General features: G+C 37.5%; 1 protein-coding gene across 1 annotated transcript in view; it reads right to left on the bottom strand.

Annotated features, from left to right (window-relative positions):
* LOC140162917 (uncharacterized) overlaps nucleotides 1-14,767 on the bottom strand; it is a 101,132-nt gene that overhangs the window by 66,664 nt on the left and 19,701 nt on the right. The window contains exons 2-3 of the mRNA XM_072186228.1: nucleotides 14,249-14,413; nucleotides 12,367-12,420 (exon numbers count right to left, since the gene is read on the bottom strand). Of these exons, the coding sequence (XP_072042329.1) occupies nucleotides 12,367-12,420; nucleotides 14,249-14,413 (219 nt within the window). The remainder of the gene's footprint in view (nucleotides 1-12,366; nucleotides 12,421-14,248; nucleotides 14,414-14,767) is intronic.

Below are 14,767 nucleotides of genomic sequence, written 5' to 3'. Positions count from 1 at the left end.
CCCAGCACATGCCTTGTACTTGTAGTAAACAAAACGTCCCAGAAATCTGATGAGGGAAATGTCTGATTACATAATAAGGGATTTCCCAGAACACATGAAATAAGTGCCAAAATAAAATGTGTGATCAAATTAGATTACTCAGGGTCATATACATATGGTAAGCAAGAAGATAGTCAATTGTTTTATTTTGGTATGTTACAGGCAATAGCATTGAAGCTACCAAATTGGTCACCACTCCAGATTTCTGTCTGTTTTGAAATTAATCATGAGCTACTCCATTTACGATCCATACACCCCCTGTGCAAGACATGACCTTAATCTTCCACACAGGGAATGTGAATTTCAAATGGGATTACCTGAATGAGTAATTTCATTGCAAATTCACACTCTCTATGTGGGAGATTAAGGTCATGTCTCCCACGGGATGTATGGATTTCAACTGAAATAGCCCAATAGATTTCCTGCTTTTGTGCCACACATGAAAAAGAATGTTAATGTTAGCAATACAATTGAGCTTCCTGTATCTGCCTGTTGCAAATCATCAAACTACATGTATAAGAACATTGTGTGAGTGTGTGCAATAGTACCATTCCTTTGGCAGCGAGTGATAGCAGGAATCCTCACTCTTCTGTTATTTACGCTATACAGGGTCAGAATTTCATTTTGCAGTGCCAGAATAAATCTTGATTCTTGCAAAATAAATTTGCGGGAATCATTTGATTCTTGCAAATCAACTTCTGCTTACACTACAAAAGTTTGCGAGAATCAACTTTGATTCATGCAAATCTGTTTACGAGAATTGATTCTCGAAATTCTGACCCAGCTATATGAGGGTTAAATGTGTTTTTTGGATGGACTGGGTTAAACACATATTCACCACATACTTCAGCATCTAAGGGACGCCCCACTGGAAATCTAATGGTGCGCCCCTAAGTGTAAACAAGCAATGCCTATTGATTGATTTGTGCCCGTTTTGAATGCCGGATGCAAGACAGACTGCGACTGGATACAGACTGCAACTGGACATTGAAGTGTAACTACTCTACAGCTATTTTGCCACTATTTGTACCTGCATCATGGAATATGCATCATTTCCAAGAGAGAAACTGACACTTGTGAAACGGATCGCACAAGGAAGTTTTGGTATTGTATACAAAGCATTACTGGAAAACCAGCAGGTTGCGGCTAAACGAGTCGAAACAGAGGAAGGACAACGCGAGCTGAAATTTCTCTCCGAACTTGACCATCCAAATATTGTGAAGCTAATCGGGATGGTGGACAATGGAGTGGATGTCGATATTATTCTTGAGTTTTGTGACGGTGGGTCACTTCGATCATATCTCAATGCACATCGCGGTGAGCATTTGGGTCTGCGGTTTTACGACTGGGCAAAACAAGCTGGAAGACCGATTGCGTACCTTAAGACGATGCATGTCGTGCATAAAGACATTCAGAGATGCCAATGGGTTATGAAAAAAAAATCTGAAATTTGCGAACGCAGGGAGCGAAGCGACCAAAGTGTCGCCCCCACGGCCGGGGGGGTCCAGGGGCCCGCATAAGGCCCGGTGGGGGTTGAGGGGGTGAAGCCCCCCAAAGCCAGAGGGTTTCTACACATTTTACACTGCAGGAGACACCATTTCTGAGGGTAAAATTACATTCAAATGGATTAAAAATATAAGGTTATTTTGAGAAAACAAGCGTGAGATAGCAGTATTGAAGACTATCTATTATACATGTAATATTCTTCAAGGCTTGTTTTCTCAAAATTATACCATAAAATATGCAAATTAGGTACCTAAGCCCAGGCAATTTTAGCAGAATTAGCACCCCAAAAGGCAATTTTTAACATAAAAACCATTTTTAGACTTTTTTGAAAAAATGCTTCCTTCATCCCAAAAAAGTGGTTTTAAATGTTCAGTTTCCTATACTTTTCTACATGAGAGACATTTTCCAATGTATTTTTTTGGCCTAATAACATGGCCTACATGGCTGAAATGGATATATATAATGCGTAATATAAAAACAATGATTCATCAAATTTTTAACCCCCCCCCCCCTGTTTTTTTGTTAAATTTTCAAAAAATATTTTTGGCCAAAAAGCAAGTTATAATGGCCTAAATTACTTGTTATTTAATGTTGGAAACCATAGAAATACTGCTACTTAAAAATAATGCCAATTTATGTTTACAAAGTTGGATAAAGTTGTACATTTTAATTACTTTTACTTCTACTGAACAGCTAGCAATGTACAATGTATACTAATTCAATGTGTTCCTGACTGTTCAATAGAAGCATAAGTAATCAAAATGTACAACTTTATCCAACTTTGTAAAATAAAATTGGCAATTTATTTTTGAAGTAGCAGTATTTCTATGGTTTCCAACCTTGAATAACAAGTAATTTAGGGCCTATAACTTTTTTTTTTGGAAAATCTGATTTTTTTTGGAAAAATACAAAAAAATCGGAATTCGATTTAAATCGGAAGATTGGCATCTCTGGACATTAAGTCCCCGAATTACTTGATCACAAACGGCAACATCTTGAAATTGTGTGATTTTGGATTAGCCAAAGATATGGATGCTACTATAACCAGTGCAACGGAAACAGCATCATATCCGTGGATGGCTCCAGAACTTTTGCGAGACAATATCCTTTCCCCTACATATGATACCCATGCCTATGGAGTGGTTATTTGGGAACTTTGGACAACAGATATTCCTTTTGAAGGTTGTGAGGTACCTACTCATCTCATTTGGAGGATATGCCATGACAATGAACGACCCCCAATTCCTCCAAACTGTTCCAAGCCAATTGCCAATTTGATGAAGCAATGTTGGGAAAATGATTGGAAGAAAAGACCGACTATGGAGCAAGTGATCTCGATGGTGAGCTGATTTAAGTACTCTTGAGTACTAGGTCACTTTCTGAAGTGAATTGGGAATGAAATTACTAATTTATAACACTTTTAAAAATATAATGGCGATAACAGGGGGGTGTTTGAACAATTTAAGATAAAACATATTTATATTTATAAAGATATTGACACTGAATTAAAAAAAAAAAGGAAGGTTTTATTTCAAACTCTAATGGTGACCTGCAGGTCAAATTGCTAGAATTGTACATTAAACACACCTAAACGGACACAATGCAATTTGCAGGCAGCAGCTTAATCAGTGCCAATGTTGCATCATTGAAACAAACAACTATACAAACATCCAATCCAACCCAACCCCATCCCCCAGTAGGCAATGAGGATAAAGTGCCTTGCCCAAGGACACAACACGTTGGCACGAGCGAGGCTCGAACTCGCAACCTATGGATTATGAGTCAGGGTTTCACTGTTGTCATCTAGCTGTGGCATGATTAATGAAATGAACTTCAATATCAAAGCTCAATACAAATTTCATATTGATCACAGATATCATAAAGAGCACAATATTTATTATATTCATTGTCAATATTCTCAATGAAACAGGCAACTAATGTTTTTCGGTTTTCCCCTTTAATATATGACAATATACAACAATAATTGTTGTTCCCCTTCTCTTTTAGCTGACATCGTCTCAATTCATTGCTGGTCCTTGGGAGCTTGAGAAGGAGTTTGGTCATCAAGGTGGGCCTGGGAAGCTGAATGAGGGAAGAGATATAGCAGTCTGTCCCAATGGGGACATTGCAATAGTGTCCTACTACATTCGTAGAGTACGTATGTATAGTAATGAAGGGTTATACAAATCCCATATGGATCTGAAGCAAGGGATGGATCCTGGAGTGACACCACATCCTACTATGAATGTCACTGTCAATGCTGATAGCATCTATGTGACTTGTAATTGTTATGTACTTATGTATACTGCACAGTGTGTGTATAAAGGTAGATGGGTAGCCATGTCTCCTGATAACAAACCCTCGGACTCTGAGGACACATGGCTAAATGGTCTGACAATAGATAGCAATGATCAGCTGCTGGTAGGCCAGGTATTTAGTCCTATGTATATCAGCAAACACAGACAAGATGGATCTCACATTGCTAGTATCAAGGTATACATTGAGCCAAGGTTCCTGACTGCTACATCTCATGACACAATTGTCATTGGTGATTACGTATAGGATAATGGCCAAGGATTAGAACGTTCGTGGATAAGAATGGCCGCGGCCCGATAGGGCCAAGGCCATTCTTATCCCGAACGCTCTTATCCGCGCCATTAACCGACTTTAATACACACCTATGACGTCGCTTATTGTTTTAACGCTCCATTATTTTCCACGAATGGAGTGTTATAGAAATAGGTTGCTCATTTACAAATTGATCAATTGCTGATTGATACCGTAATAATAACAATGATTGTGCAGGTGCGATTGAAAAATACGTTGACTCAGCTTTATTAGGCCTATGTAAAATTTCAATAGAATTACCCATCACGATCCAGGTGTTTAGTTCAAATCATCCGTAACCACTTTCTTGAGTTATAAAGATTTAAAATGTTTGTTACATTTATTGAATAAACGTAGATTCGTGAAATCATTCAAGTGATTAGACCAACAATAGTTCTTTATGTCCACTTCTAATGTATTAACTATTGAAGTAGTTGCGCTTAGGTCTCTATTTTGCATAATAAGGACAATTGGCAAAGTGGTCATAGGTTCATCATTACAGTGACGCACCTCAAGAAAGCTAGACCTGCTGCTATACCTGAGCAATGATACTCTTCCCTGTGAATCGAGTGTTCGATTTTGAAACAACCATGCAGTTATAGACACTATTTTTTTAATCTTCGTTGGATTTGAATAATTCTAATTTTGTGATGGAATCATTCCGAGGATATATATCGTTGATTCGCAGCATTTATTTCGATTAAGGTAGGACTTAAATCATGATTTTACGATTAACCGAAGAAAGGTACGAGAATTGAAAATGTGTAAACTTTGTTTTATTTGGTTGGCCCTATTACAACCCATTTTACATGTCCCTGAATTTCAAGTGCAAAAACAAAACAAAAACAAACAAAAATTACGCCGCCTCGCCGCGAAATAAAAGCCCGACCTCAACTTCCAGTCCCTCCCGAAATCAAATGGAGCGTCCCTAACATTTATCGGATAGGCCAACTGATCGATGTAAGTAAATATCCAAGCATACCATCAGATGAAACATCAGATGTACTAAAGACATATCAAAATTAAGCAGAAAATAGACATACTGTGACTGTGCAAATGCTGTGACTGTGCAAATCAAAAAATTAAATAAACAAATGTATAGGCCTAAATGCATTGATACAGAATGTAGATGTAGCAATGTTTCACAAATAACAAATTATACGTAGGGTCTAAGCGACTGTAAACGCATACAAAATATAAAGAAGAAAAAAGAAAAACGAAACTGAAAATTTATATAAAAAGAACAGAAAAAAAAAAACCGGATGTAATTTTTCAAATACTAAAAATATGTTAAACATTCAACTTGTTAAAATTAATTGAGCGTCGAAAGTCAAGGTCTACAATTCAAAGTATACACTGCAAATAAAAATGTTTAGGTTTCTGTAACCCTTTTTAAACACGCCAATGTGTTTATTAAAAACTGAAAATAGTTAGTATCCACATTTTCCAGAAATTACTGGTATTTTACTCCTACATTATTACAAATCCAAAATAAAACCTAACACTTTCATTCCCTTTTCAAATAATCGCACTCTAAAGACAACTTCGCCGCCTTCGCCGCGAAATAAAAGCTCCGACCTCAACTTCCAGCTCCATTGAGTATCCGTAACATTATGATTTTTAATCATCAGATATGCCTACTGATTATAAGTAATATTTACGCATGCCAAAATACCGTCAGATGAAACAAAATACAGCTTCTAAACCCTTCTAAATTATACAGAAAATAGACCTACTGTGGTTTTTATCATTATTAAACATGCCCAAAACAAACAATTAAAAAATAAGCAGATGCATAGGCCTAAATGCATTCATACAGAATGTGTATTATGTAGTGCTGCTGCCCAAATAACAAATTATACGTAGGGCCTAAGCCACTGAAAACGTATGAAAATGTAAAGAAGAAAAAATGTTGTAAAAAACAGTATCATGTTTAACTTCCCTTTTAAACCCATATTGAGCGTGGAAAGAAAGGTCCAAATAAATAAAAGTATACGGGCATACCAAATGAAGCCTAAAATAAGCATTTTCCTAACTAGTGAGGGTACAAACACATCTTGCATAATAAGAACAACTTGCCAACAATTTAACCTGTCCGTTTTGATCTAGCCTTGCTTTTCACATAATTGTAAATTTATGTTTAAGGGCTCGGATAGCGATGTTTTCACGTATTTTTTGTGGGACCGGAGAGCACATCGGACACATCGATTGCATTTTGAATACGAGGAATGTCCTTCTGATATCAAATAATTTTGATTAAAAAAAATCGCGATATAATACACATTTTGTGGCAAATTATTAAAAAATTATATCTGTGAAATTTAACAGTCCTCAAAGTAAATTGTATATAAAAGCTAACGATATGCACTTAAAAAGACCTTCATTATTGAAGATAATAGCTCAAAACACTAAAAAAAAGTAGGTCTTTTTGGAAAAAAAATGTTTATGTTCAAAATGAGACTAATATGAAAGGTCAAAATTTTCAATTGATGGTCGGCTTTTCATCCCAGCTACATACAGTTTAATTACATGTCATTAGATTTATAAAGTTTACTTCGAGGATTGTTAAATTTCAAAAATATGAAATTTTAATAATTTGTCATAAAATTTGTAGTAGGCCTATCGCGAGTTTAAATTATCGCAAAATTATTTGATATCAGAAGGACATTCCTCGTATTCAGCATGCAATTCGATATCTGATGTACTCTCAGGTCCCATAACAATACTGTGCAAATGTTGCTACCAGCTTCCTTAATAATGTATTAATGAAAATCATTGTCTTGTTGTTTTTCGTATCATTGTTTTGCATGAATGAAGTGATGATAACAATACTGCACTTTTCGCAAATACTTGCTTTTCGAAAATGCAATTGTTATTAACACTACATTCGTAAATGCCAGTACTTTTTCCCTGAAAAGTAATTGCTTTTCAGAGAAAAGAGAAAGGCCTTTCCGAATGGCGTGTTATTGTGATCATCGCTCCATTCGTGGAAAATAATGGAGCGGTAAAACAATAGCGCGACGTCACAGGTGTGTATTAAAATAGTGATATTGTACAGATAGTAGACAGCACAGGACAAGTGTTACATACTCTCAACACTAATAAACAGGTGTCATTCTGGAATCCTTATGGAGTGTGCTGCTATAATGACATCATATTGGTGTGTAACAGCGACTTGGGTAACACTCATGAGATCTCATGCTTCTCTGTGTCTGCTGAATACCTAGGATCTATTGCTGTTAGAGATAGACCATGTGGTGTGACCATTGCAAAAGATTACAGTAAACTACTGGTGGTATGTAATGACAGTGTGCTTGCCTATACAACCAAATCATTTCCTATGGGGCTGCACAGTTAGTCCATCGAATGTGGTCAAACTGCGAACAGTAAACACATGTAATGCTAGCATGTACAAAATCATGTAATTCAAGGTCACAGGAACCAATATTAAAATTTATTGTATCTATACAATAAACAGATTTACCTCCTGTGAAATAGACTAGTCCAAAGCCAGCGCTTGGACAAATCCAATTGATTGATTTATTGATTGGTTGCCTAGTAATGGCTTTATGCAAGGGCCAGTGATGTTTAGGGTCTATTGTTTGCGGTGACCAATGGGAAGTGGTCAATGACATTCTGGCATCGCCCAGTTTCTCCAGGATGGGCCATAAGGATATCTGTCTTGAAAGGAGTAAGATGTTTCTGAAATTTGGTAATGGAAATATGTTCCCACCCACCACACCCAAATTTTTTTTCATATTCCAGTATTCAATTTTATCGGGGAGCAGTAGTCGGCTGGGAAGACCCCATATTGTACGGGATATTGAGGGTCACATACCAAAAGTGTATTGAAATATGCGTTTTTTAATTGTAGCCTCTAGGTAATGGCAAACTGCCAGGAAGAGAGGGCGTTAATTGACCAAGGGGGTGGATTCAATAAGTTCACAAGTCATGAACTTCTTTTGGAGAGGGAGTCCTCATTTGGGTACACAGATCTAGGGGTTCAGGAAATCCCTGAAAAAGGGCTTTGTAGCTTGCCGGTTAATACATTTCTGTTAACTTCTTTTTAAGAAGTTGGGCCACACTTTGAGCATGTTTGAAATCACTTTGCTATGCTTTTTGTGGCAGAAGGGGCATTTTGAAGGTATATAGTTTATACCGGAAGTGACCCCTTACTGACCTTTGACCCCAAATGTGTGTACACCATATAGACACTGTGTTATAACAATGCATGTGTGCAAGTGGCGTCACTGTCCTACGTAATTTGTGGAAAAAGAAGCATTTTAAAGGTATTTCATTTTATACAGGAAGTGACCCCTTAATGACCTTTGACCCCAGATAAAATAATTCCACATATAAACTGGGTAACCTTAATCCATGTGTGAACATACCGTTACAGTGCTATGTTTTTCTTAGCTAATAGAAAATTGTGAAGGTATTTCGTTTTATACCGGAAGTGACCCCTTAATGACCTTTGACCCCAAATCTGTGTACACCCCATAGACACTGGGTAATAACAATGCATGTGTGCAAGTGGCGTCACTGTCCTACATAATCTGTGGAAGAAGATGCATTTTAAAGGTATTTTGTTTTATACCGGAAGTGACCCCTTAATGAGATTTGACCCCGAATAAAAACAATACCACATATACATTGAGTGACTGTAGATCATGTGTGAACACACCGTTACTGTCCCATGTTTTACTTAGCTAACATAAATTTTTGAAGGTATTTCGTTTTATACCGGAAGTGACCCCTTAATGACCTTTGACCCCAAATCTGTGTACACTCCATAGACACTGGGTAATAACAATGCATGTGTGCAAGTGGCGTCGCTGTCCTACATAATTTGTGGAAGAAGATGCATTTTAAAGGTATTTCTTTTTATACCGGAAGTGACCCCTTAATGAGCTTTGACCCCAAATAAAAAAAAATACCACATATACATTGGGTGACTGCAGATCATATGTGAACATACCGTTACTGTCCCATGTTTTACTGAGCGAATAAAATTTTGTGAAGGTTTTTCGTTTTATACCGGAAGTGACCCCTTAATGACCTTTGACCCCAAATCTGTGTACACCCCATAGACACTGGGTAATAACAATGCACGTGTGCAAGTGGCATCACTGTCCTACGTTATATGTGGGAGAAGATGCATTTTGAGCTGAAATTACGTTTTTGACCTCTATGACCCCTACGTGACCTTTGAACCCACGAGTTTCATGTGACATGTAGGGGCACGGTCAATAATCATTGTGACCAAGTTAGGTCAAAATCGATGTAAGCATGTGAGTGCTAGAGCAAATGTAATGGTTGACAGAAAGAAAGAAACTAGATATATTGCATCCTCAGAAGGCTGCGAAGTCCAGCCGTGACCTTGAAGTGACCTTCTATGATTTGGAACACAATTGCCTTTTCATAAAAAATGTTGGCAGAACGCTTGATAACAATCTACCTAATAAAATAATTTGACCTTTGTTGACCTCTGATGACCTTGAAATGACCTCCATTTTGTTTTAAATCATATCAATACTACATATTCTAATTTAGATTTAAATTGGACAAATTTTGGAATTTGACCCATTGTGACCTTTGGTTGACCTCTGGTGACCTTGAAATGACCTCCATCATATTTTAAAACCTACCGTGATTACATATACTAATTTTCATTTGAATTGGGCAAATTTCAAAATTTTACCCCTTTTGACCCCCAAACAGACCCCTCCCCATGTTCAAGCCAAATCTGATTATAACCCTACATGCACCCAATCCTATAGTCATTTTGGCATTATTCTGATGATCACAGCACTTAATATGCAGGAAAAAGTGAACTTTAAGGTGATTTTCAGTAATCTACCCTATTTTACCCCTTCATGACCTTGAACTCAAAATCCGTGTTTACCCTATAGACACCAGCTAATGTCAGTGCATATGTGTCAATCTCATCTCTGTACTATGTAATCTGTAGGAAAGGAAGCATTTTGAAAGTATTTGGTTATGTGCAGAAAAAATCCCCTTAATGACCTTTGTCCCCAAATCTGTGTTTACCCCATAGACTCCAACTATAGTCGATGCCGATGACCAAGTTTCATTGCGCTACCATGTAATCTGTAAAAGAAGAAGCATTTTTGGTAAAATTCGCATTTTTAGCCAAAATTACTCATGCGTGACATTTGACCCCAAATGGGTCATGTCAAATGTAAAGGCTGGGGTAGTGGAGCCTTTGCCCAAGTTTGGTTAGAATCGGTCAAATAATTAGGGAGCTAGAGCCAATTATGTCAAATGTTGACAGAAAGAAAGAAAGAAGCAGAAACCACTGGGATGTAAGAGTCCAGCCGCTGCTCGGCTGGACTAAGAAGAACCTGTAAGAAAAAGGACACAGCCGTGACTAACGTCACAGCTGTGTAAAGAATTGTGTGCTACATTTTCCTAAGGCAACAGAACCAAATTAGTTAAATCTTTCGATCGACCATCAATGCTTGGTCGACCGCTATTATTATTTATATAATCAATTCATTAACTAATGACTATTGTTAATTGTGATCATATGAATCTTTTTATGTAATGACATTGACCAAATTTAGCAATAATTCTGACTAATTAGTTCATATTTCATTAATGTCAAGCATCAAAAGAGCATTAATGGTCGAACCAAATATCTAACAAATTTGACTTTGGCATCTAACTGTTGCAAACAAGCATGCATAAACCTCACCTGTATATCTTGCAATTACTATTTGAAGTACAATGGGCAATTCCACTTAAAATCCACACTCTTCCTGTGGAAGATTTTGAAAATATCTTCCACAGGGGGAGTATGAATTTCAAATGGAATGAACACATTAGGTAGCTCCCTTTGAATTTCATACACCCTCTGAGGAAAATTAATCCTGAATCTTCCATAGAGGGAGGGCAAGTTTCAAATAGATGAATAATGTGGTAATTCCATTTGAAATCCATACTCCCCCTTTGGAAGATATTTCCAAAACCTTCCACAGGGGTAGTGTGGATTTTAAATGGAATATCCAAATACAGCAAATCATCCAGTTAGATGGGCGCTATTTATAGGTTACTAAACGCATATCACTTGTTGGGAGTGAAATTATACAAAATAATGCACGCGTACTGAGAGCCTGAAGAGGGTGCATTAGACGCATCAACATCTCAGTACAAGTGCATTATTTTGTACAATTTCTCGAGCAACAAGTGATCTATTAACCTATTTCATACACAAGAAAAAAACCTGTGATTTTTGTTGTTTTTATAACAAAATTAACACAAAATGTTAATGTTAAACGTTATACAATATACACAATCAATGCGCTTCACGTACATTTCTAACCGCTTTTCTGATTGTCTGCTTTATATAGGAGTGTATGAATGCTAAGAAATACCATGTACATACACATGTATGTGTGCCAAAACAAAGCCAAGTCACTTCAAATGTTGAGTGTTGTGGACTCCTTACTGAAATGCCATGACACAGGAAGGTACCAGATATACCTGCTTTATCCTGGTTGAGAATATTATAATCCAATCAATTGTTCACTCACAAGAAAGCCCAAGGAATCGTCACACTTTCCTCAGTACCAGGAGCGGCAAAATTGAGATTTTGTCAATACATAGCACTCCTGGGGCACTATAGTTAAGGTAATAGTTAGCGCAAATGTGCTAGTGCTCCAGGATTTAGGGTTAGTGTTATTATCTGACCTAAGATCGCTACACGTTGATGATATCTCAATTTTGCACCAGAAGTGTGCTGAACTATAATAGTCTGCATGATCCCTTTTATAAAATTTGCATACTTTCAGCACCCAGTGTGGACTGACTGCTTACACAATCTGCTGATAGGCGGCAACAGTACTTGGGTGTTCAAGTTAAAATCCATACTTCCCCCTTGGAAGACACAATCTTTATCTCCCACACAGGGGGTATAGATTTCAAATGGAGTCACCCATTCGAGAAACCCCATTTGAAATTCACACTCCTGTGTGGGGAGACATATCTTCCATAGGGGGTGTATAATGGATTTCACTCGAATAGCTCATTGGCCCTTCCCAGATCATAAGTTCCACAAGGGGTGTATGGATTTCAACTGGAATAGCCTACTGGCCCTTCCCAGTTCATGAATGCTAATGGTGAGCATTCTTGCAAGGATTCCTGGCTCTGTCCTGTTGTTAGGAATTTCAGTAATAATCCTAAGAAACTTACATGATTCCTTCGTTCTGACAGTGGGTCGCTCTCATTGAGAGATAAACCTAGTGACTGAGAAAGAAAGAAAGAAAATAACAAAATTCCGGGTTAGAATTTATAACTGTGAGAATCCACATTCTGGCAAAAGGATTGCATGAGAATCCTTAGATTCTCTCCCATTATACAACCCCACTCACTCGCTCTAAGCGAGTCCAAATAACATTACGTCGCTGGCAGAAAAAGCCTCCTATGTACAGTTTCACTGTTACTGATATGGCAAAACAGGTAACAGTTCCAATTGATAAATTTGAAGAAATCATCATTTTGCAAGGAACACATTCACCTGGCTTGCTCATAGATGTTGGTTTTTAAAAGGTAGTTTGAAGTCCCCTGCAAATTGAAAATGTCTTCCAATTTGACATTTTGTACTTAACTGTTCTCTGTATTGCCAAATGAGAAACAGTGAACATAGGTTTTTCCTGTACAGCGATGAAGGACAAAAATAATCAATGTTTTAACCCCCTCTGTAACTACCGTATTTCGCCAAATAAACACCCCCGGGGGCATTAAATTTTTACAAGGGGGGAGGCGTTTATTCAAGGTCAATTTTAGAATGATAATTCATGTTAAAATCATTAGGTAAACTTATAACTCACGCTAAAATGGCGAACTATGAACTAGAAACACTGACTTCTGGTTCACTTCCGGGTTTCCAATCCAGATTTTCGCCAAAAAGTGACGCTATTATCGACCATGTGGGCAACTTGGTAAGCTTACTACACAAGATGGAAATATCGGCATTTTTGAAACATCTTGGTTGAAAAAAGTGGTGGGGCGTTTATTTGAGGGGGGGGGGCGACTATTTGACGAAATACGGTATAAACAAAATTAGTTTCGTCCAGTTCTTCAACAAACTTGTTGCATAAGATTTTGTACCCAATACTTTTCAAAAGTAATTCTACAATGGAGGCATGCATAAATTATTTTGAAGTTTATAAAGAATTTCATATATTCCGACTCTCCGAGAGGCTTGTACTATGTTTTTAAAGCCCATTCACTCATCCTGAATTAATTTACTTTTATCATGAGTAAGAAATTATCTGAAGTGTGTAAACAATTCAATGTACTGTTATTCTGCTACTTTTGTATTTTGCAAGTAATTCAAATAAATATTATTATTTTAATAATAATGTTAAAACATTCAGCATGAATCAGCGGAAGTGCATTTAATGTTGTGTCCAATCTCTCGAGCAACAAGGGATCTGCATACATATAATCTTGATTTTTACAGGTAACTTCTGTGTTATAGCTTTGTTCAGAGGTTTATTTTTCCTCTCAAATTTTTCTTCAGCGACAGATGATGTGGCTAATTTTTGCTGCTGTGACATGGTCGTGACAAACAGCCCTCGATTTAAGGACCTGAAGGGGCACGGCAACTTTTTTAGGGCAAGTTGAAAATTGCCTTGGATTTTCACTGAAAAGGCAAGGCAGCACGGCAGTTTGTAATATTTCAAGAGGGCATCATGGCAACTGCTGAAAATTTGAGAAGGGCACAAAGGCAATTTCTCAAAAGTGAAGAAACACACACAAACATAGATAGATGATTTTATAATGAAGGGGCAGGGCTGGGGCACCCACGGCAACTTCATTAGAGGGCACTGCAAGTGATTGCCTTGGGTAAAGGACATATTTTGAGGGCATTACGGCAGTGGGTATGGTCATGGGTGCCGTGGGTTAATTCGAGGGCTGGTGACAAATTAGCTGCTGCGTCTGGTGTAATGGAAAATCACCTGCAAGATATCAGACTATAACCCTTTTACCCTTCAAGGCAAGAAGTTGAAAAAGTAGATGTAGAATTTTTTTTTTAATGGTACGATTGTGAAATTTAAACTTTTCTTACCCGTTCCCGTTCTTCATATTTGCGTCTCTGGGCCTGGAATTTCTCTCGTAGTTGTTCCGCCATCAACTGATATGCATCCTTTTCCTGTCTCACCATGTCTAGCTCCTTGGCCAGGATCAGTAAGGCTTCTTTCTTAGCTTCCAATTTGCGCTTGCACAAATTGAACTTCAAAAGGAAAAAAACAAAACAAACCATTTATAAATTTGACAGACAAAATTAAAATTGTAGTTGAAAATTGAAATTATCATTTCTAGTTTTTTTTTTAATGTCGCTGTAACACTTTTCTACACTCAGCTCTTCTAGTCCTAGAACGATTTTAACATTGGATTTGAATGTAAAAATGATATTGAGCATTTTTATCCTTTTAAACTATCCCATGATTCAATTCACGTACACATCTACAATCCAGGCAAAAAAGGTTGGCACATGTACACTTTGCCTGTCTTTTGGTATATCTCTTCCCCCGCTCCCCCAATTCAATGTTGGACCAAGCCACGTTGAAAGATGGGGAGTGGGGAA

The sequence above is a fragment of the Amphiura filiformis genome, chromosome 10 (genome assembly GCF_039555335.1).
Source record: "Amphiura filiformis chromosome 10, Afil_fr2py, whole genome shotgun sequence".
NCBI classification, from domain to species: Eukaryota; Metazoa; Echinodermata; class Ophiuroidea; order Amphilepidida; family Amphiuridae; genus Amphiura; species Amphiura filiformis.
Note: the sequence above shows the minus strand (reverse complement) of the source record. Positions and strands in the feature narration are given on the sequence as shown.